Consider the following 22,690-nt stretch of genomic DNA (forward strand, 5'->3'; position numbering starts at 1 on the left):
CAGAGAGTGCAAGAATGTGATTTTCCTGCTATTAGAAGCAACTGGGATAACTGCTAGTAACAATCCTTGTATATGGTATTAAAATGGTGCATCCTTCTCCTTTCTTTCTCTCAACACAAAGAAAGCATATTCTACAGCATTCGTAGTCAAATGGACCATTCAGCATAGGAGCCCAAGCTTAAGCAAGACAATTTTATTTCTTTCTTTATTTGGTATTTATTTTGAAAGGAAAAAGTGAAAAAAAAAAGAAAATACATAAAAATTACAAAATACAAACATTACATGGAAAAGTTTGTGGAATAACGTAAGGTAAAATTAAAAGAAAGTGCAAACCATTCCATTGGAGGAAACACCTCACTTTTGTCCTTATATATCAACTTGCATGGAACAAATACAAAGATAGTTTCACGAGAGTTTTACATTTTAGCACTTTCAAAACTGCTGTATTAACCTAGTATTAAAATGAAATTAGATTAGCTAAGAAATCTATCTGATAAAAATAAACATAGCTTAGGAGTTTAGAACCCTTATTTGAAGAAAATTCAAACTTTAGATATGGCAGCAAACTTGTACTCCATAAACAGTTTCCAGATTAAATTGAAACAAACATCAGACCTGTTTTTCATGTGTGAAGCTATTTTAGACAGCTTGATATAAATTCCCATAGTTTAAGTTGCCATTCCTCTAATATAGGGATTAAAGGTAATATCCAATAAAAAGCACAAAGTATCCTGATGCCAGTTACTATATGTAAAGCCAGTTCAACGAATATAATCTTTTGTACTAGTTATCAGAAAAATAACTGGTGACCAAGATAATTTTAGTGGCATGTTACTTTCTTCCTTACACCTTTGTAATGAACAAGGATGGGGGGACATAAGTGACTCTGCTTGTGGGGAAGTGGGTTGAACCCGGTGGTCATTTGGGCTTTCTTTTTCCTGTTGGGACAACAATAACATATGGATGCCGGAAATGTGGAGGGGAAGGGAGGGAGGGCATTTATTTGCTTGTTTCTGAGATTTGTGGAAGAAGCAAAATAATTGTCACCATTTTATGTCTGCAAGATTCTTTAATCAGGCTTCCTGACAGGTTAAAGAGCCCCATAGGAAGTACTGGATTCTGTCAACATCTTCAATTCACTCTTCAACTTCAGAAGAAGATACCTTGCCTTTCCTGTAGCTGTGGCATGGTTCTCTTGGTTAAGATCTGCAAACAGCTTTCTGCAATTTTACTGCTCTTTGATTTGTAGCAAGTTGTGTCTAGATAAATTGAGTTGACCAGTGGAGGAGTAGAAGGATGGGTTGGGTCTCTTCGAGTACTGTGAAAATACTCCCACCAATAAGTGAGACCTTAAGGATCTCCTGGTTCAATCTCTGATGTTGGACAATGAAAGCTGTTGCCAAGCACCTATGATATTGGTTGTGCAGAGTCCAAGCATCTCATGGGGAGAAAGAAGTTGTGGTATCAGTTTCTGTAGGAACAGAACTTCTACTGTTCTTCTGGTATGTTGACCATCGCCAGAGCTGCTCTTGATTGATGCAGCCCATGTCTTTAAGAAACCGGAGGACATCATTGCGGAACTTAACCCCTATGAAAGCATACAGGAAGGGGTTGAGACAGCAGCGGAAGCAAGCCAAGCTGTAAGTCACATCATTAGCCACATCTAGGCTTTTGACAGCATTGCACTGGCCAGTGGTTCGGTTGTACTTTGAAATGGTCTGGAGGACGATGACGCAATTGTAGGGGAGCTGAAGGAGGATAAAAGCTATCATGACTATAACAAGGATTTTGATTACATGTTTTTTTTCAAAGCTGTGGGGTTGCAGCAAGTTTCTGATGATGACACTATAGCAGAAAGTCATTACAAACAGAGGTAGGCAAAACCCAAATACCATCTGAGATACTTTGATACTTAAGGATATACGATCACCTGTGGCAATGGAACATTGTGGTGGTTGTAAAGCAGATTCATAAACACCAGTATGGACCACTTCCGGGACAGAAAATATGAAAGCCAATGTCCAAATCAAGAAACAGGTGACCTTGCTGGCAAACATTCTCTGAGACCGAAGGCGGTGGGCTGAAGTTGCCTGGACAATGGCAAAATACCTGTCAATGCTGATGGAGAGAAGTAGCAGCATGCCACTGAAGAAACTCATCTGGCAGATGTGGTAGATGGCTTTGCATGCAAAATCCCCGAAAACCCAGTGCTTGGCTGCACTGACAGCCCAAAATGGGAGAGTCAAAAGAAAGAAAATGTCTGATAAGGCCAGGTTGAATAGGTAGACATCAGTCATTGTCTTAAGCCTCTTAAAATAGATGTAGGTTGCCATGACCAGACCATTGCCTGCCAGTCCCACAAGGCATATCAAGGAATATGCAACAGGAAGAAAAATATTACGGAACTTCCGGATCTCATCTTTCTTGCAGATCTCTTCAAATAGACTGTAGTCAAGATGGGAATAATCTTCAGGGTTGTAATCCATTGTTACCTGGCTCTCTTTAGTAGCATTTTCAACAAGACTGGAGTTGTTATTTAACACAAAGTCACCTTTGCAGAACTAGAAGGGAGATAAAACATGGGTTATTTCTATCTTCCCACATTCTCTTCTTTTAATAAAGGAAACAGTCTTCAGATAAGAATGGCCTGTTCTGAGTGTCATTCTTTAGAGAACATCTGCATAACAGACTAATATTTGTTTTATTTCAGTTGAATTATGGTGGTTTCCTTCCTTTCCTTTCTAATCCTAGAAAACAATAGTTTAATGAGGCTACTGTTAGAAGACTTTAGTTTATAGTTTCCAGAACTTCCTGGGATGAAGGAATAATGTTTCATCCTATACTTGGGGAAGAGCTTAGTAAAGTAAGTAAAGTCTCCTTGAGTGGAGTTTCATTCCTGGTGACCATGGACAAGGACATGTAGTATTCTTATCAACAATACAGAAATGCTTTGTCATGGACTCTGCAGGTGTTTTAGACTTTGGTCCACCCAAAAGCTCTGTGTTTCCTGGTGTTCCCCAATCCAAGTGCTAATCAAGACTGACCCTGCTTAGCTTCTGAGCCCATACAAGATTAGGCAGGAATTGCCACATGCTGAGAAAAAACAAAAAGGACTTATGCAAACCCATAAAGTAGAGGGGGGGAAACTATGTGGAATAATATCTATGCAGTTAGCATGCATACATACATACCCATCATATTATTCTCTCTTGGAGTAAGCAGCATTATGCAAGGCACAGAAGAATATTGAGAAGTAGGAGCAAAAGAAATTAGAGGCAGCAGATAAAAGAATCTAACTAAATCTAGCTTAACCCAACACTATTCACTATATTACTTCTCACTCTTCTATTCTTGCAAATCATCCTTGCTTCACCACATACAGACATTGCCTATTGTTCTTTAAGCTTCTTGCCTTTCTTTTTTTGAGGACCTCATCAGCTCTGTCCAGTGAAGGTTTTCTGGGTCTTCCCCTTCTTCTCAACCCATCCACTCTTCCTTCCTATATTTACTTGTGTTCAATCCTTCTTCATTTCAGTGTACTTTTTTGGTTCTCACCATTCATTCATTCATTCATTCATTCATTCATTCATTCATTCATTCATTCATTCATTCCTCACTCATTTTTTTATCCTATCTCTTGTTTAACCATACATAAGTATGCCTTTCTTACTGCATTCAGCTTTATGTTTCTGTACTTACCCAACTCTCAGTTCCTTATAATGAAGAGGACAAAAGCACCCTTTTATACAGAGGCAATTAATTTTCTTTTGACAAATCTTCTAGACCACATATTGCTCATGATCTTTCTACCACTATTTGCAGAAGATAAAATATCTCCATCCATTTTCTGACCTTTAGTAAAACTTTCTACCATGGTACACAAATGTAACTATTTTCATAATTTTGTCACCATTTATGTATTGCTTGCAATCATTTACTCCATTTTCCCTGTCAAACATAACTACCAGGGTCTTTGAAACACTGATATTCAAATTCATATCCTGTGATACATCATACAGTTTAAAATTTGCTGCAAATTGTTTAGGTTGCAGTCAGCAATGCTGCATTATCTGCATACAACGTACACATACATGTACATTACAAGCCATCATCACATCTCAAGCACTAAACATTCAGGGGTTATCCTTGATCATATCCTTATTATATTTCCTGTTCAGTGTTGAATCATTTGCTAAACATTCTATTTATTTTCACATATGCTTTTACTTCCATCATATACAGGTCATTGCATTCAGCAACCAATCTTCAACATCAATTCAAGCTAAACATTCCATAATTCAAATGCTTTCTCTAAATCAACAAACATTTATTTTTGCATGGTTATTTTTCCCTCTATAAAAGAGAACAATAATAGCATTCTTTCAAATGTCACGCATGGAAGTAGTTTTCACACTGATGTTAAAAATATTGCACAAGTACTCCATAATCAGATCATATCCATATTTTAACATTTTTACAGCTGCATCTTCTATAACTGCTGCCATAATACTTTTAAATTTTGTCATAGCACTTTTCACTTCTTTTTCATTATTTTTTCCTGGAGATTAACAGTTATAACCTTGATTTCAATTCCACTCTTTGTCACATCATTACCATCCCTGCAGACATTTCTAAAATACTCCTTCCTGCTTTGCTGCACTTCAGTTTCATTCCAAATTATTTCATCACTGTTATTCTTAATCCCATTAATTCTGCTGGAAGCTCCTTTTTCAGCTCTTCTCACCTACTTCCAAAACTTTTTTAAAAATTTCCATAAAAATTTATTGGTATTTTCTCTGCCTCTTTTATTCTTAAATCTTTGCTCTTTGACTGTAGTCTTTTGCAGTTCTTTCTCAGTATATGCAGGTTATACAGTTTTCTTTTCTCATTTTTGCATTATACAATGTCTTTCCCTCATTCTTACTCTATTATATGCATTTTTTCCTCATTCACAGCCTCTTTCATTTCATCCTTCCAGTTTGGTCTAGTGGTTCAGGCATCAGGCTGGAAAGCAGGAAACTGGGAGTTCTAGCCCCACCTTTGGCATGAAAGCCGGCTGGGTGACTTTGGGCCAGTCATGCTCTCTCAGCCTAACTCACATCACAGGGTGGTTGTTGTGGGGAAAATAGGAGGAGGAAGGAGTATTATGTATGTTTGTCACCTTGAGTTATTTCTAAAAATAATAAGGAAGAATAATTTTTTTTTTTAAAAAGCATCTTTTTGCACAGTGGCACTCTGTAATATAACTTTTTATTCTGTTCTAAGTAGCTTCCACATCTCTTGATCCAATTTCCAATCAATCTGTTGGAAGATTAATCTATCATCTAATAACTTTTTCATATATAAGTTCCTTCATTAACTCTGCTTTCCTTCACTGTTTTCCTTTTCTTTTATGTCCATTTATTCCTAGGATTTACTCTTGACATTACCAAAAAATGGGCTATCCCACATTCAGAATCTCTGAGTGGCCTTGTATCCTTCAATAATTATTCTTTCATCAGAAACAATCACATTAATAATGCCTCAATTTCATATTAATTCCTTTTCCATGTGAATGCACGAACAGACTTATGCTTAAAACAAATACCTGAAGAAAACAGACCTTCTTCTAAGCGGATACTCACTTACTCATTGTTGAGTTTCTAAATGGCCCAATAACTTTTTCCATACTTTCCTGTCTTGTTCTCATTCGTGTCATTTTCCTCAGATCACATGCACTCAGAATGCTCAACAATTCTTTTGCACAAATTCAGGCCTGCTTCTGTTGTTATCACCATTGATTATCACGAGAGAAGAGGGGCATAGTTGCAGCAGCCTAAAGTGGCCAACTGGAGCTGGGCAGTTCCCATACCTGACTGTGTCGACAATCATATCCTTGATGAAGTGTACTGGATTGCATCACTGGCAAGAATTGTGTCAGGAGAAGAGAGAAAACGTGGCTTTAAAACTGGAACAGCTAAAGATGACTTTAAGCTGCCTCAGATCTGGTCTAAAGGTAAGACAAAGACAGTACTCTAAGGATATATAATTTAAAAATGGTTACCAAGACATGATCTGTTCTGTTTAGGGGGATGATGAGAATCAGCTCTGAGTGCACAAGTGCAGAAATGGCTTTAAAAATACTTTCAAAAAGTAAATAAGGGTGTGGTATTTTGTATTGGTAAAGTGATAGAAGAGATGCTAATTATAGCCTGGCTCAACCCAGATCTTACTAAGGGTCAAACATGCAAAATTCCTATCAGAGTGGCTTGGAAGCTTTCACTCCAACGTAAGTCTTATATTTGGGGGGCAAGAGAGATGCTGAGTAGACGTTTCCCCTCAGACTCCTGATTTATCCTTACATGAACACGGGTTATTTTAAAAATAAGTTGTGCAAAGGGGGGGGGGAAAGATGTGCAAATAACACTTTGTCTATCTGAGCTCTTAGATTTCATTCTCAGTGAAAGCTTTTATAAAACACTTTCTCAAATTGCTGCAACTTTGGTGTGTTGAAATTGCAACTCCCAGAATTTAGAATCTTCTGGCTGGAAATGGTTGGAGTTGCTGTTCCAATATATATAGAACACTTCAAGATGGGGAAGAATGTCACAGAACAAGATTTATTCAAGGTGGGAGGAAGGTATCCATATGAAGTATGTACATTCAGAAGAGTTGGACACGACTTAACGACTGAACAACAACAACAACAATATTCAGAAGTAAAGTCCCACTGAATTCAGATGGTATTATTACTCCAAGGTAAATAGGCACTGGATTGTAGTGTATGGACCAGTGTTTCTCAGCCTTGGCAACTTGAAGACGAATGGACTTCAACTCCCAGATTTCCCCAGCCAGCATGGGTGGCTGGGGAAATCTTAACCACGGTACAAACAAGTTCTGGTAACTTTCTTTTTCTGCTGTGTCACCATGACATTGCCTATGTCTCATCCATAACTGAGGACTGAGAAAGATTTAAGTCATCTTTAGCTATGCCTGTATTAAACTAGTCCTCCACTCATTAATCAGACACTGTCCAAGGACAGCCTCAAGGTGTAAAATCTATTAGATTTGTCACTTTGAAAGGAAGTCAGATGACTGCTGTGATTAGAACAGAAGCAGGATTGGAATCAGCCAGGGAGAGAGTTAATATCAGCTGATACAGCTTTCTGCTGAATCAAGGATGAGTGAATAGCACTTCATCTCAGCAGTGGGGTGGAAACTGTGAGCTGTGAGATGAGATGCCATATAAATAATTTAAATTCATACATACATACATACATACATACATACATACATACATATATAAATACATAAATGCTCAAAGTACACTTTACTTTTTGGGTGGGAATTGGAATACTTAAAATAGACGAATGCTGTTTATGTAGCAAGAACACATAAAGGACCAATGTGTAAAGCTGAGATTACCTTTTATCAGTGGAGATTTTATATCTAAATTACAGACAAGACTTATTTATGGTTTCCTGAAAGGTAGCTTATAGATCTTTCTATTTAGCATGAAGACAGTTTGAAAAAAAGAACCCAATAGGATAAGGAAGAATTGTAAATAATGTTTTGGGAGTTGTAAAACCTACAATATGCCCCCAAATGTACCAGAAACAGCCTACAGATGCTGTAAATGGCATTAGATATAAACCACAGTAGGGAGTGTTCTTGATTTTGTTCTGAGATAATATCAACTTCATTATAGAAAAGTGTAATATTCCTCCCAATGGTTTCGATACATATGAGGGCAAAGCCAGATGGTTCCATTGAAGTGCTATCCATCAGTCTTTAAGATGGGAGAAAATATGCCAGCATCAAATTTGCTTTCCCCATCGCTGAGCCCTGTTCTATCACAGCAATGAGGCCAACAAGTAATACTGTCCTTGTTTTAATGCAGGGCAAATTAAGGAAAATGATTGGTGGATTCTCTGACTCGTGCTGCAAAAGAATAGCAGTGTTGGCAATTAATTCAATTCTGTCCTTGTGACAGCAGTGGCCCAAAATATTGTGTGGATGGCCATGGATCCAAAATAAGTATGCAAAATAGTGCTCCTACCCCAGTACTATAACAGAAAGAGTAAAAAGCATGGTCATGTGAAAGCCTTTTTTGGCAGAAGCAGTGAAAACTTGCAATACACCCAATGGTGACAGAACCAGCAACACATAACTGGCAGAACCCAGCTCTCTTTCCTAACTTAAATCAAGCTTCTGAGCAGCACAGGACTACCAGTCTTTCAAAAGAGTGCTAAACCAGTATCTAAAAAGTAGGTTCAATGCTCCTTCAAAACAGTGCTAAATCTGTGTTTGTAAAGAATACATATAAGACCTGACAAGTGTTCTGTGAAGTGCAGTCAGCTGTTATACAGGAGCTAGATATCACTGTGAGAACCAGGTATCTGATTTATCCTACAGCCTAGCCAAAATGATCATGGAAAGCTGTTCTCAGTGACCTGGAGGGAAGGGAGCATTCTCACAGTAGCCTAAAGTGGCCAAGAGGAGCTGGGCAAAACTCATACCTGACTGCACCATCAGCCACATCATTGATATAGTGTATTACATTATACCCATGAAGAAAAATGTGTCATGGAAAGAAGATAAAGGAAGTTTGAGAAGTGGAACACCTACAAATGTCTTTAAACAACCTTTAAAGTTAGCTGGAGATAAAACTAAGACAATATGATGAGGGCATAACGTTAAAAAATTGTTACCAGAACATGTTTGAGTTGTGGTTAGAGGAGCATGAGTTTGAAACCCTGAGTTACGCTTGGGGTACAAACATTAAAATCAAATTTATTTGTGTTGGTCAAAGCAAGGAAAACTGAAGTTTATTCTGGAAAATTCCAGAAAGTAATCTAAGATTCAGTTTCACTGGGAGTTTAAGACAGGCAGAAGGGTTGGCTCTGTGAAGGAGTTAGCAGAATGATGGACAATTCCTAATTAAATGGTGAAGAAAATGAGAATTCCATTGACCCAAATTTTGATTGAAGATGGAAGAAGGGTGGAGCAGTGAAGGGAAGAAAGAACGGGAGCAGAACAGGTTAAAGTATCTGAAAATTGGAAATAGATGGGATGCAAAAGCAGTGGTTAAAATGTTAGTAAAAACTGGGGAGAGGCAGAGGAAAAAAGAGGGGTGGTTTGGAAAGGGCAAACAGAAAGAAGGAGAAAGAGGACACCACAGGGATGGGCGGAGGAGAGTGAAAAAATAACCATGCATTGGGAGGCACCTGCCTTATGGTTTTGAATCATCATCATCATCATCATCATCATCTAGGCTTTGTGCTGAAACCATGTGGTGGGTACAAGACACAGATTAGTGGAACAAAACAGAATGACACTGGTGCAAGCCTTTGGGGCTGGCTGGGGTCATTGTTGGTTTTGGGGTGCTTCCTACCTCCTTACAGGAGGCATGTGAGTTACCCATTTTGTAGAGGAAGCATAAATCCCAGGCTTGGTAGAATGAAATGGTATGAAACTGGTACAAAACTTTGGAACAGGTTTTCAGGGCTCATCGCAACATCTTTTTAGGCATTTCCTCTTGAACCCCAGATTGAAAAGTTTGCACTCCCTTAACAATGGGGGTACAAAATCCACAGTTGATAGAAAAAAAGTGCCCCAAAATTTGGGTCTCAGTTTTAGCTTCGGGTGGAAATCAAATGTTGGGTTTGCAGTTACTGAACCCTGCTATACTGGATTCAGTGAAAGAGCCACATCCTGTGGGTTTACTTGAAGCAGCATTGCCTAAAAAGGAAAGAGGACAAGACAACCTCCCTTGGGCTGTCTCTACCTGTGTGAAAGTGAGTGAGCCAAGAGGAAGAAGAAGAGCTGATCCACAGCACTCAAGTGAAACTTTGCCACCAACCTAACCGCATCGCTTTCATCAAGATTAGCCCGTGAGGTCAGGAGATGTGGTTTGTTGTTTAGCAACTACATTTGTACTTAGCAATCTTCACCCCATGAACTTAACTGCAACCCCCTCCCCCCATCCCTAGTTTATGCCATGCAGGCGGGGTCAAAGGGGGGGGGGTTGTAGTCTAACTTATTTGAGAAGTAACAGGTTAGAGTTGGCTGGTTTCAAAATAAGAATTTCCATGCTTTTGCCAGGCCAAAAACTTACTAATCTCAACTTTTGTTTTCCACATGATGAAAAAAGACGCCTCTGGAAAGCGCAGAAGCTCGACTTGAGAGAAGAGGAGCCGCACACCCCCTTAGCTGTATAAAGCTCCTTTTCATTAACTTATTTATGTACAAAAAGCATAAACAAGTCAAAAAGGCTTCCAAACAACTTGTAAAATTCAGCAGGGAGCCAGTGGCCATAATCTGATTTGTCCATGGCTCAGAGAATAAATCTCAGTGGCTGGGGTCAACTTTCTTGTTAAGCCATAAGCCATGGTTTACAGATTGTGGCTGCATTCATATGGCATGCAGGTAGTCCCCAGTTTAAGAACGAGTTCTGTTCCCAAGGTCTGTCCTTAAGTTGAATTTGGATATAAGCTGGAACAGTATTATTGTATAATACTGTATAAGTAGTATTGTGTAATTAAGTGTATTGTCGAAGGCCAGCAAGAGAGGCACAGAGAGAACTGCTCCTGTCTGGGCTCCTGCCCTCTGAAGATGCCGGTCACAGATGCTGGCGAAACATTAGGAAACAAAACTTCCAGAACACGGCCACACAGCCCGGAAGACCCACACCAGCCATTGTGCAATTAACTTGAAGCATTGTGTATTTAACTCAAAGCATTGTGTATTTAACTTGAATTTTGCTACAGTAGGCTCCATTCTTAACTATGAGTCATCTGTAAACTGGGCGTTCTTAACCAGGGACTACCTGTACTAAGCCATGATGAGTTAGCACTATGGATACCCCTCACCCCCACCTCCCAATCTATTCCCCATCATCAGATTTATAATACACGGCACACAAACAAAAGGATGGGTAAGGAACATAAAGAGTTGAAGGGGGATTTTTAGCCTCCTTCCCTCCCAACAGCAACAGCAACAGCAATGAGCAACTGAAGGGCTGGAGTCAGAAGATACACCGTATTTTCATCAACTTTGTACCTGGAAAAGGAGAGGGAGCTTCCAAAATAAGGCAGCTTTCAGTTGTTGATCTAGAGGAGGAGAGAAAACACAACAGATGCATCACAAGCCTTCTCGTTAGAAAGAAAAAGAAGCATCGCTGCATACTTACTGGGCAACCTAAGCCTAAAACAAATGCAAAATGGATTACCAAGATTTCCACAGCCTGGTGTCTTCTAGATAGGCTGGGCTACAATTCCCAGAAACTTGGGCCAACCCAGCTGGAGGGCACCAGGAGGGGAAGAGTGACCTAGGTTATTTTGTACTCCCTTTTCTTAAGTCCATGATGGGTCATGTGCAAAGTAATAGCAATCATTTGGGTGTGGTTGGAGATTTCTACTTTCTTAGATAATTGATTCTAATGCATTGGCCATCAAGCTGATTCACTGACTAGGGGTTGAAAAGTGGTGGATAGGAGCCTTGCCACCCCTACCAAGTGTACTGCTGACTTGCAGACCCCATAAGAACAGTTGTCCCCCTCCCTCCGCATGACCCCTTAACTCCAGATTTGCTTCTGAAAAGCCAAAATTGGTTCAGGGGCTAGACCTGGCTATTATCTAACTTAGGTTCACGAAAGCAGCTTTGTCTGTCCAAAGCAGCCCCACTGAAGAGAGCTCAAAACCGAAAACAAGTAAATTGAAATACAAAAGCTCTAAATTGGCTTTTCGGGCATATTTCAGCTCTGGAGCTATTTTCCTAAAACATCTTGTCTGAATTCCTTATTTTTCAATTTAATATCTTTATTCTGATCTCTGACTAGCTCTTCCCCCAAGCATTTGGCTAGTATGGGAATTGAGCCCAGTGCATTTGTATTTGGGATAGAAATGTTATGGACCTTGGTTGTATGAAATGATTTTATTTTTTTCTCTGTTTTTGTTATTTTTGTATGTTTTGAGCTGCCCAGAGCTATGCTGTATAAGATGGGCAGTCATATACATCTTTAAAATAAATAAATATAGAAACAATAAATATAAGGAGCGAGCTATGCGCAAAAGCTATACAAATGAATTATAAAATCAGAAATGAATAACATGGGAACTATAAACATCTTCAAATAGCTATATGACTATAATCAAATTTAAAATTTAATTAGCATTAAATAACTCTCAACCATATAATATGTATAATAAAAGTAATAAAATACAAGGCGCATTACAATGCAATAAGTGAAGCGATCTGAAAACAGAGCAAAATAGAACAATAAAAGTTAAAATACTAAATACCTTAATGTATAGACAGCAGTGCAGTCATAATGTAGATTGGTAGTTTCTTTAAAAAATTGCTTTGCAGTTTGCAATGTTTTGTTTCTAATTGAAAATGAAATCCTAAGACTTGTGAAATGTGTTGCGTGCATATAAATGAGGATATCTCGCTCATTAGTGAACAGTCATCCTGATACAGAAAGGAATGTCTTATTTTAAAAATTAAGCATGTGTTCCTCTTTTTGTGGAACAGAGCTACTCTTTAAAGGAAAACATTTGATTATAATAGGTACACATTACATAGATGGGGATCTGCTCCTCTATTTTATCATTTGAAATCTCACAGCCTTAAAGAAGCTGAGAGAAGCCACAGTACAGGACCTTGTCTGTCCTTCTGATTTATGTGAGCAGAACTAAGCAGTTATTCTGTGGTGGTTTCACTCTGCACATGACCAGAGACACTTGTGGCAATTATCCCTTTGACTTTAAGAACTTATTCAGGAGCTGAACTTTCAGAAAAGGTAACTTTCATACTCACCCCTGTCCATGGTCTTTCACGGGCAGATCGCAGAGAGGAAGCGCGAGCGGCAGTTTGTCAGGGAAGAGAAGCTCTGAACGAGCATAGATGAAAAGCTGTATATAGGGACCGCCTTTTTATTCTCGGCTGACAACATGCAAGCATGTAAAGCCCATATGATATATTGCCCTTGGTGCCAGAGATTTAACCATGGTTTTTCCACCTGTAAAGTAAACACTGAAGCAGAACTTGGAAGAAGGGTTTGAATACCCTCAGATGTTTCCTGCTCTACCAGAGAAGTCCTCTGGTGCAACTGATAAGAAGAATTTACCCCCTTGAATGCTGAACAGATTATTGCAAGTTACACTCTTGTGGTGATGTGCACTAGAGAAATAGCCTCCATGATGTATGGCAACAGGATGTATTTAGTTTTAAATTCATACACACCTTGTGCTTTGGGAGCTTTTTTTAATCTGGAAAAAAATCTGAAAATATATAGAAAGGAGAGGGACCAAGAGGAGGAAGTAGAGCATGCCCCCCATGAGTCCAATTTTTTTCCTTAATAAAACACACAGGACAAAGCCGATCCACCCTGGAATGTACTTTGTCCCTTCTGAGTCCTTCACTGCCCCTACATTTTTTCTCTTTTGGATGCTCTTGCCACAAAGTGATTTCAAGCAGAATGACAGACATATTTCTTAGAAGGCATAGCCTCCTCTCCCTAAACGATGCAGTTCAGAACAAGCAAGATCTGAAAATTAACATCTCTGAAGACTCTAAACCAGGGTTTCTCAACCTTGGCAACTTTAAGATGTGTGGACTTCAACTCCCAGAATTCCCCAGCCAGCTTAAAGTTGCCAAGGTTGAGAAACCCTGACTTAAACTATAGCCAGTCCCAGCTGAAGCGCCTGCTGGAATGTGGGTCTCAGCACAGCATTTTCAAGGTGTATTGGCTCACTGGACTGAGGTAAGCCTTACCCTGTGGGTAAGGTTGGATGACTTAATCTTGGGTGTGGGTGTGGTGGGTGTGTGGTGCTTTCCCAGCCTCTCTGATTAATTTCTGTATTATAAATATGAGAAAAGGGATACTTTGGCCAGCAGCACTTCCCTAAAGAAGCTCCAACAGTTATTTATTTAGTTGCTGGAATGATATCCCACCCATTTTCCTCCACAACAACAACTCTGTGAGGTAGGTTGCTTTGAGGGGAAGTGACTGGCTTAAAGTCACCTTGCAAGCTTCCATGGCTGGGGATGGACTTGAGCCCCATTTTCCATGACAATATTCAACAACAGCCACAAGGCGTGTAAAATCTGTTGGGTCATTATGCTATGCCATCTGTTTGCCATTATGCTGGAGGCAAAGTCAGGTGGCCAGCAGGGAAGCATTTATTGGTCAATTCAGGGATCAGGGAAGCATTTATTGGTCAATTCAGGCTGATGTGGACACCCTTCCCTCCCATTCGCTTCCTGGGTAGTCTCTTCTGCCGCTATTTTCCCATCGTCTCCCGAAAAAGTCAAACAGAACAGTGCTGTGCCAGTGGTCCTTCAGATTTGTGGAAGAGCAATACAGTAGTATATTTTCACACAGGACTTCCCTTTGCCTTCCTTTGGAAACTGTACACAAATGGTTCCCTGCCACAAGCGCATGCTGGCTTGTACCCCCACTCCTAGTTTAGCAATTACCTTGGGTAGCGACCATTCACAAATACAACAGTAATAAAAAATTCATTTTCTGATCAATGTGTGCATTTATGACCAAATGTTGTACACCTGACAACAATGCACACCAGAGTGAGACTAATGCTGGCATAGCTGTATGAGAACTTGATCTGAATCAGATGGCAGCAACCAGTGATCAGTCTCTCTCTCTCTCTCTCTTTTTCTCAGTCATGTATTCACTTAGTGACCATGTTACTTAATAACCTGGTTGTTGTAACAGAACTCAGTCATTAAACGAAGAGTAGGTGTATAGCACTATATGATACTTGGATGTTGCCATTTCCCACAAATTGGTGGGAGCAACCAGCAGTCAAAACAATTCAAACTGTGGTCTATCATATTTGCACAGCAGCATTAGGCTGTTCAGAGGACTTTAATTTGATGGCTCTTACTGTTCCAGTACAATCCTGAAGTAACATTAGAGTTGAAAGGGGAAAAGTGCCTAAGGAGAAACAGTGCTCATGACTCAGATGCCTTTGTGATGCAGATCTGTTTTTGTTTTTGACTTTACTCATTTTGAATTATGACCAAATAGGATGTGGGGTCCTGCAGTTAGACCTGCCCCACTCCTGCAGTGCCAATGATGGGCAAAAGATTTTCCCACTAGCTTTGCTAAAGATGGAGAACAGCAAAGCCAGAGGCATCAATCCATTCCTTTGCCTCTTGTGAGCTTTGGACACACTAAATCAGAACAACACGATTCAGCCGTGAGTCAGAATGGAAGCACAGAGAGGTGGAATAGAGATTAGCGACAGGTCAACAACGTTCAGGCTGATGTAGCTTTGTGCTGAGACAAGAACGTGAGGACAGTGCTTTAACTCAGTGGCTGGGAAAGACCCTTTGACAAAAAGAAGAAACTGAGCTGCTTATCCCCAAGTGTGGTTGAAAATCACAGTGTGGGAGAAGAGGGGGTGGAAGAAGAAAGCGTTTGAGGTTTTTAGGTAATGAAAGAAAGAGAAATGCAGAAAGTTTTATACTAAGGGCTATGATCCTGAATCTGGTTGCTGTTGTGGCTTGCTTACCGAAACTGGGGGTGGAGGGGAATGGGAGGATTTGAGGAGTTGGTGAATAGCTTGCTTAGCTTATTCATTTATAGCCTGAAGCCAAAAATACAGTAAAGGTAGTCCTGACTTAACAATCACAATTGGGACCAGCAACTCCGTTGCTAAGCAACATGGTCATTAAATAAAACATCACATGACTGCACTGAACTTACAATAGAAGTTCCACTGTGGTTGTTAAGCGAATCACCATGGGTTGTTAAGCGAGACATCACATGACCACAACTTGCGGTTTTACTGCTGGCTTCTCCATTGACTTTGCTTGTCGGAAGCTGGCTGTGAAGCTCACAGGTGACAATCACGTAAGTGTGGGACACTGCAACAGTTGTAAATTTGAGGACTGGTGGTAAAGTTGCTTTTTCAGCACCACTATAACTTTAAACGGTTGCTAAACAGGGCAGTTGTTAATCAAGGACTACCTGTACACACATACACCAAAAGAAGATCACAGAAGGAGTTTACCAATAATACTCTAACAGCTCTCAGAACAGAACAGAACAGAACAGAAATCATCTGTCTCTCTATCTACATCCTTAACCAGTGTAATAGTCAAAGCGAGAGTCTTCTAATAGCAATTGATCAAAAATTCACTGCATTCCTGGAAAAGTCAGTGGGGAAGCCAGCAAGTAAAAAAGTAGAACTTTAATTTCAGACCAGCATGCATGGTGGGTAAGGAGTGAGTTTATGAGCTCTACATGCCAAGCACAGGGCAATAAAGAAAACAATAACTTATTGATTCAATGGTGGAGTTGGAACAGCTGCAGAAACATTCTGCATAAGGGACGAGATTATATCTCCCTTCTGTCAGCACTGAGGGTGAACCATTGAACCTTGCAAATATGAACGCTTGTCTTGGTGTACCAGCAGTAATTTTATAGAGATAATTGAGGAACGTGAGATACTTATGGAAGAGGTCCTTGAGACTGTAGGATGAAATTTGAGACCTCTCATTCTGTTTTATCCAAATCAAGGATTCTCTGTTTAACTACTTGCATGACTTTGTCTGTTCTGAATTGTATTGGAAATGGGGCAGAAAAGAGGACAAAGGACAAATCATTGGCAGTGGTCTTCTTCCATGTGGATGTAAATCCATGTAAACCTACCAAGGCAAGCTGGGATAGTGATGCACCCAAAAAGGTCTTAGCCAATATTTCAGGCAAGAAATCCTCATTTGAGCTGCGATAGAGTGGTAGCCAAGTTCTCCCTGAAGAAGCACATTTGGAGTGGGAGATGCTTAATAAAGTTCTAATGGATTTAAATTGTATGGTTTCGAAATGTGAATCATCAGAGTAGGCACAAAGCAGGGCACCGAGCAACAGTAGGCTCAGCACCTTAGTAATAAAAACTTTTATGGTGCAGAGAATTATATGTTCCCACTACAAATTCAATGACTGTACCGGTGCTTTTGTGAGCTTGAGCTGTGACCTCTTGGGTTGTAGAATCCAAGAAGTGGATGGCTAGAAATAGATGCCTTGATATTTAAACAACTTTACTTGCTCTATAGGGTAGCTACTGATAACAGTATGCTGATAGTGTCACTGGATGAAAAGCAATACCTTCATTTTTGAATCATTTATTTCCAGTCCCTCAGCTTGGTAGTGTTTAAATGAAGCCCAAAGGCTAAGGAGGAGTTCAGTTTGGGTGAGGGAGAGAAGACCTGTGTCATCAGCACAGAGGAGTATGGAAATTAGTTTCTGATTTGGAAGGGGGGAGTGGGATATAAAATTCACATTTGGAAAGGGTCTGAACAATTCCATTAACATGTGTTAAAAGGAGGTTAGGGTTAGGGCATTAACAGCAGATGTGATTTTGTGGTTCATTGGTGCTAAAGACAATCACTAAGTTGGTTCTGGCTAGGTCACATTCTTTTTTGAACCAGGAGTTCCAAGGGTATCTGTGAAGTTTCTTCTTACAGGAATAGAACTATATTTAAGTTGATCTTGTGAAAGCTTGAGTCATTGACAGCAGGTTTATAGGGGTTCATGAACATCCTTTGCTAGTACAATGGACTGTTTAAGCAATGACACTTCAGGGGAGATTAGCAGCTGGGAAATTGCCATGGCACTCACTTTGGACCACCTAATATGGGTGTTGTGGACATGTGTATACCCTATCAGATCATTCTGAGACTGTTTAATGGGTGGGGTTTAAGAAAAAGTAACCATGTAATGGGAAGTGGTCACCATTGGGGTGGAGAACTACTTCAAAGTCAATTCTGCCTGAGGGTAGTGTATGGTGTATTAAATTATAGTCAATAGTATTGACTCTCCTAGAGCCCCAGAAACAGAATTCTCATTCTGGGTCCCAAGAACTGTTTCATCTTTTTTTTTTTTTTAATCCATTCAATCATGTCCGATTCTCGGAGACTGCCTGGACAAGTCCCTGCAGTTTTCTTGGCAAGGTTTTTCAGAAGTGGTTTGCCATTGCCTCCTTCCTAGGGCTGAGAGAAAGTGACTGACCCAAGTCATCCCACTGGCTTTGTGCCTAAGCAGGACTAGAACTCATGGTCTCTTGGTTTCTAGCCTGATGCCTTAACCACTACACCAAACTGGCTGTCTCCTTAAATCATATCTGATGGCTAAAAAGATTCAATCTCCAACTTCCTGTTGTTTAATGCCCTGATGTTTGGAATGCTGGGGGCCAAGTTGAAGAAGCTTGTCAAATTTAATGCAATAAAATATAGGATTAGGGCTTTGTCATCTGGCATTAAAATCGCCAACTAATGCTCCTGATGTTTAACTCCAAGGCTGGGGAGGTACATACTGGCTTGGAAGGAATTGCTTCAAGTTTGGATGGATCAAAATAGTTGTGCACACCCTAGTGGACACCCCTACTCCAAACTAGTTGCTGCCAAAGTGGAAAGGAGATAAAGCCAGTCAAAGTCATTGCCTCTTGCTCCCATGTTTCTTGAACAACATCAATATCATGCAGCTGTAGTAGAGTAGTGAAAGTGAAGTCATTCTCTTTGGAGTGCCAGCTAGCAATATTCCAGGAGATCAACTGCAAAATGTGACCAGAAACCAAAAATCATTAGATTGAGAGAGACTCTTAAAGTAGTCCAAAATAGGGCTCAAGATTGGAACTGGCAATAGGTGGGTCATTCAGGTGTGAGGAAATTATTTTTCAGTTCATCTCTAATGCTGATGCACTTGAGTTATAAAGGAATTATCTCTTCTCTGAATTGCTGCTGAGCACCAATCTGGAGCAATTGTAGGAAGGAAGTCAGCAGATGATATGCTTTGGCACTTCTGTATGGGCTGTTTGTGAGATGATGGTTCCTGTAGTTCAGTGTAGTGAGAGAGGCAGGATGTAGGATGAAGCAAAGTTGGAGAAGAATGCAATGAAGTTGGTCTTCTTACTTGGTAAGGGGTAGTAGAAAATCTGAGAACATGTATTTGTAAGACTTGTTTCATAGAGGTGATGTCAGCCCTATGAGGTACATCAGATCAGGAAAAGGTCTCCACAGGAAGACCTTATACAGGAATTATACTTTATTGAAATAGGCTATAGTAACAGAAACTTGCAAGTCTACTTGTGTTTTACCTTCCCTTTCTCTTATACCCCACTGAGTCAGGAAGGAGCCAGCTTGAGTCTCTTCCTAACAGGCACAAGAGTGGTGTTGACAAATAGGGTTGTTTAAGCAATGCAGTATCAGATTGAAGTTTTAATAAATCTTGTTTTAGGTCCTGCAACCTGTAAAGGATAATTGCTCATTCCATCTTTGGTAGCTGCATAAAGGAGTTCTTTACCAAAGTTCTTTAGGGAGGATATCTGATTTGAGAAAGTTAAATGGTCCTTGGGCAAGTCTTCATTAGCTGTGCTTAAGCTTAGTTTACCTGCTGAGTTGATTTGGAGGTAGTTTAACTTTTTGGAGTGAAGTGACTTGGCACAGCACCTATAATTTATACAGGTAGTCCTCGTTTAGTGGCTACCTCGTACAGTGACCATTTGCAGTTACAACAGTGATAAAAAAGTAACTTTGCAACCAATTCTTGCATTTACAACCTTTGCAGGTCTGTAAAGCAAAGGAAAGCTGAAGTAAGAACAGAAGCACAGTTGCAGTTTCACTTAGCAACCAGTTTGCTTAACGACCGAGTTGCTGGTCCCAACTGTGGTTGCTAAACAAGGACTACCTATATAAGGGGACAAAGACTTAACGTTCAAGTACTGTAACAAAAAACCCAGTTTGAATAGATTTGAAAGGATTCCAAATATTTCTCATTTGGAGTAGCAGGAGTGGGACAGCTGTAGTTTTGAATTTAATTAAGATTCGGCAGCTGATGGAGTTAGGGAGCCAGTCTTCTGGGTCCATGTGGGAGATTGGAGCAACTGGCACAAATGAGGATAGCTGAATTGCAAGAAGTCCATCTGTCTTGATTGGTAACACTGTTCCTAATAACAAGCATTATTTGAGTTGGTTGTAGAACATAATTAGGTGGAGCATCAAAGAGGTGAGGGGTCATGGGGGGTTCAGGTTGCTATCTGGGGCAATAAATTGGCCCTCTCCCATCTATAGAGGTAGGCTTTCAACTGTCCTGCAATCAGAAGATTTAAAAGGTTGTACAGAACGTCAACTTTTTTGTTAATGGCTGTAAGATTCAGATAGATAAAGACACAGTGTCAGCTCTTCAAAAAAAAAAAAAAAAAAAAAACTGTTTTGCCAGCAGTTCAGGTTGAGAGTGGCTGTTAAATTCTTGTGCAGATCTTCCGTGCCTGAGTGGCTTAATAGGTTATGTGACAGTGAGTCCGTTTTCAAGAAAGGGGAGGATTCATTTTATTACTGCTCTGTAAATCTTCAAGTTCATTTCCTATTAAATTTAGGGGTCAATTCGGTTACTTAAAGTGAATAAATCATCCCTGTTTACTGAGGTTTGGTCTTTGGTTAATATTAACTTCAGTTGTTCTGAGGCTTTCCTAGGACTTGGGTGGCCATGCTTGTTCAAGCTCTTTTTCTCCATCAAGGTTGTTCAGAGATTAGTTTCCTAGCAGCAAGGTTCTAAAAATGAATTCTAGCAAAAAGGGATGGAATAAAATGAAATAAGAGAAATAAAATGAAATAGCTTGGTGCCCCCTCCAAAAATACAGACATCTACTTATGACTGACAAAAGCTGAGTTGGTCACATGAACATACAGTTCTCCCAAAGTTGGGGGAGATCAGTATAGAGTTTATATACACAGACTCTGTGACGGATTAAGTAGGATAAACTTGCTATTTTCCAGAAACTTGAAGCCATAAGACTATTTAAAATATAGGTTGGGAGGTAAGGTAAGTTCAGTATCATGTGATTAAAATGAAATACGGGGTTTGCCAGGGCATTCTGGTGCCAGTGTAAACTGCAAGTGAGAAAAGAGCTACTTGGAACACATACACACTCCCTCCCTCTCTATCTTTCATTTGAGATGATAGTGATTGAGTTTGTTAGGATGAGAAAGACCAAATAGCTGCACAAAGGATTATTGTTGAGTTTTGAATCAGTGGAGTTAGGCATTTGGGCATGGATGCATATTATTACTTTGGGAGATGATACTTCAAAACAAAATCAAACCCTTGTCATCTGCCTGGAGACCTTCCTGCTGTCCTATGTTCAAAATTATGCCTCTAGCAATAGAAGTTCCAAAAGCACCATCAGTCTATGGTTCCCACTCATCACTGAACCGATCCTTTAAAAACCAGACCCTAAAGGTGCTACAAAGTGGATAGAATTGGAGCAATGTTCTTTCTACAATTTTCTTCTGGTGATAGATAGATAGATAGATAGATAGATAGATAGATAGATAGATAGATAGATAGATAGATAGATAGATAGATAAAAAATGTAGGCAACATAGTAAACAATATTCTTTGCATAGGTCATGTGGCAAATTCTACTAAAACAATTAAACTTTGATAATGTGCCCAAATACAAGCAGGAATTTGTTTCGAGGAATTCTGTGCACAGAAAATATGGTATTACTTGGGGAAAATGCTGCACAAGGTGTGAGGCAGTATTTTTGCACTGCGTCTCTGCTTCTATAAAAAGCACAACTGTAATGGTGTAGATGTGCATATGTGATTTTATCATCTTGCCATGGAATGACACAGAAAGATTTATACTGCATTCTGCAATCTCTTTGCACCACTGCGGCTTTGTTTGCCTTTTCTTTATCTGTCAGGGTTAAAAAAAAACCACTCAGAGCTTTTAGCAGTTTACTGCTATTTGCGTTTCCCTTTAACCACAACACACCTGCTTTTGCAAAATATGCCTTTCTATTATCTTCTAGATTTTTTTCTGAAAAAAAATAAAAAGAAAAAAGAAAACCACTTGCAGGAAGTGGATCTATCAACATGCACCAAAAGTTTTATCAGGAAGTTATAAAATATCTAATCTGCAAGCATACTTTTCTCTCCAGGTTTCATGATTCTTAATCTATGACAGCCTAATCAGTTTGGTGTAGTGGTTAAAAGGCACAAGACTAGAAACCAGGAGACTGTGAGTTCTAGTCCCACCGTAGGCGTGGAAGCCAACTGAGTGACTTTAGGCCAGTCCCTCTTTCTCAGCCTTAGGAAAAAGGCAAGGGCAAATCCCGTCCAATAACATTGCCAAGAAAACTGCATGGGCTTGTTCAGGCAACTGCCAGGAGTTAAGACTGATTTGAAGGCAATAAATAACTCTATCTATATATTCCCAGTAGGTCAGATCTATTTTTTAAAATATATTTTTATTAGAATTTTTCAATATAGTAAAAACATGCAAAACAAAAAAGAGATAGAAAGTAAGATAAAGAGAAAAAAGAAGGAAATAAAAAGAAAAAAGAAAAGACACAATTATACTTTCTTTATATCATCTTAATCTTTTTCCCATCCTCTTCATCCCTTTTTAACCCCCAAATCCCAAAATCATCAATTCAATCTTTTCTTCTTTCAGCAAAAAATCCATGTAAGGTTTTCAGTCTTTCCAAAAAACAAACAAACAAAAACTTTGTTGCTTTTTCTTTGTCCAAACTGGTCAGCTTTGCCATTTCTGCAAGTTCAATTAACTTTATAATCCACCCAATAGTCAGATCTACATTAATTGAATTTAAATACTTGTATAATGGAAATCAATGGTTCAGATTAGTTGTCTGTAAGTCCCATTGACTTCAGTCAGACTTT

General features: G+C 39.5%; 1 protein-coding gene across 1 annotated transcript; it reads right to left on the reverse strand.

Annotated features, from left to right (window-relative positions):
- Positions 1-214: 214 nt before the first annotated feature.
- Positions 215-12,918, reverse strand: CCR7 (C-C motif chemokine receptor 7). Its single transcript, XM_025169385.2, has 3 exons — positions 12,799-12,918; positions 11,041-11,090; positions 215-2,561 (listed from the first exon to the last, which is right to left on the reverse strand). Exons 1-3 carry the CDS (start codon positions 12,806-12,808, stop codon positions 1,440-1,442), a joined length of 1,182 nt encoding a protein of 393 aa, XP_025025153.1. The 5' UTR covers positions 12,809-12,918; the 3' UTR covers positions 215-1,439.
- Positions 12,919-22,690: the final 9,772 nt, after the last annotated feature.

The sequence above is a fragment of the Python bivittatus genome, unplaced genomic scaffold, assembly GCF_059951505.1.
Source record: "Python bivittatus isolate LINGU-HERP-01145 unplaced genomic scaffold, Pbiv_v1 ctg000410_np1212, whole genome shotgun sequence".
Classification (NCBI taxonomy): Eukaryota; Metazoa; Chordata; class Lepidosauria; order Squamata; family Pythonidae; genus Python; species Python bivittatus.

What these genes read in the sequence shown, in the direction of transcription:
- CCR7 (XM_025169385.2), bottom strand. An exon ending in AGCTCCCTCTCCTTTTCCAG is followed by an intron (nt 2,562 to 11,040) that starts GTACAAAGTTGA and finishes TCTCCCTTCTAG; the next exon opens with TTCTGCAAAGGTGACTTTGT.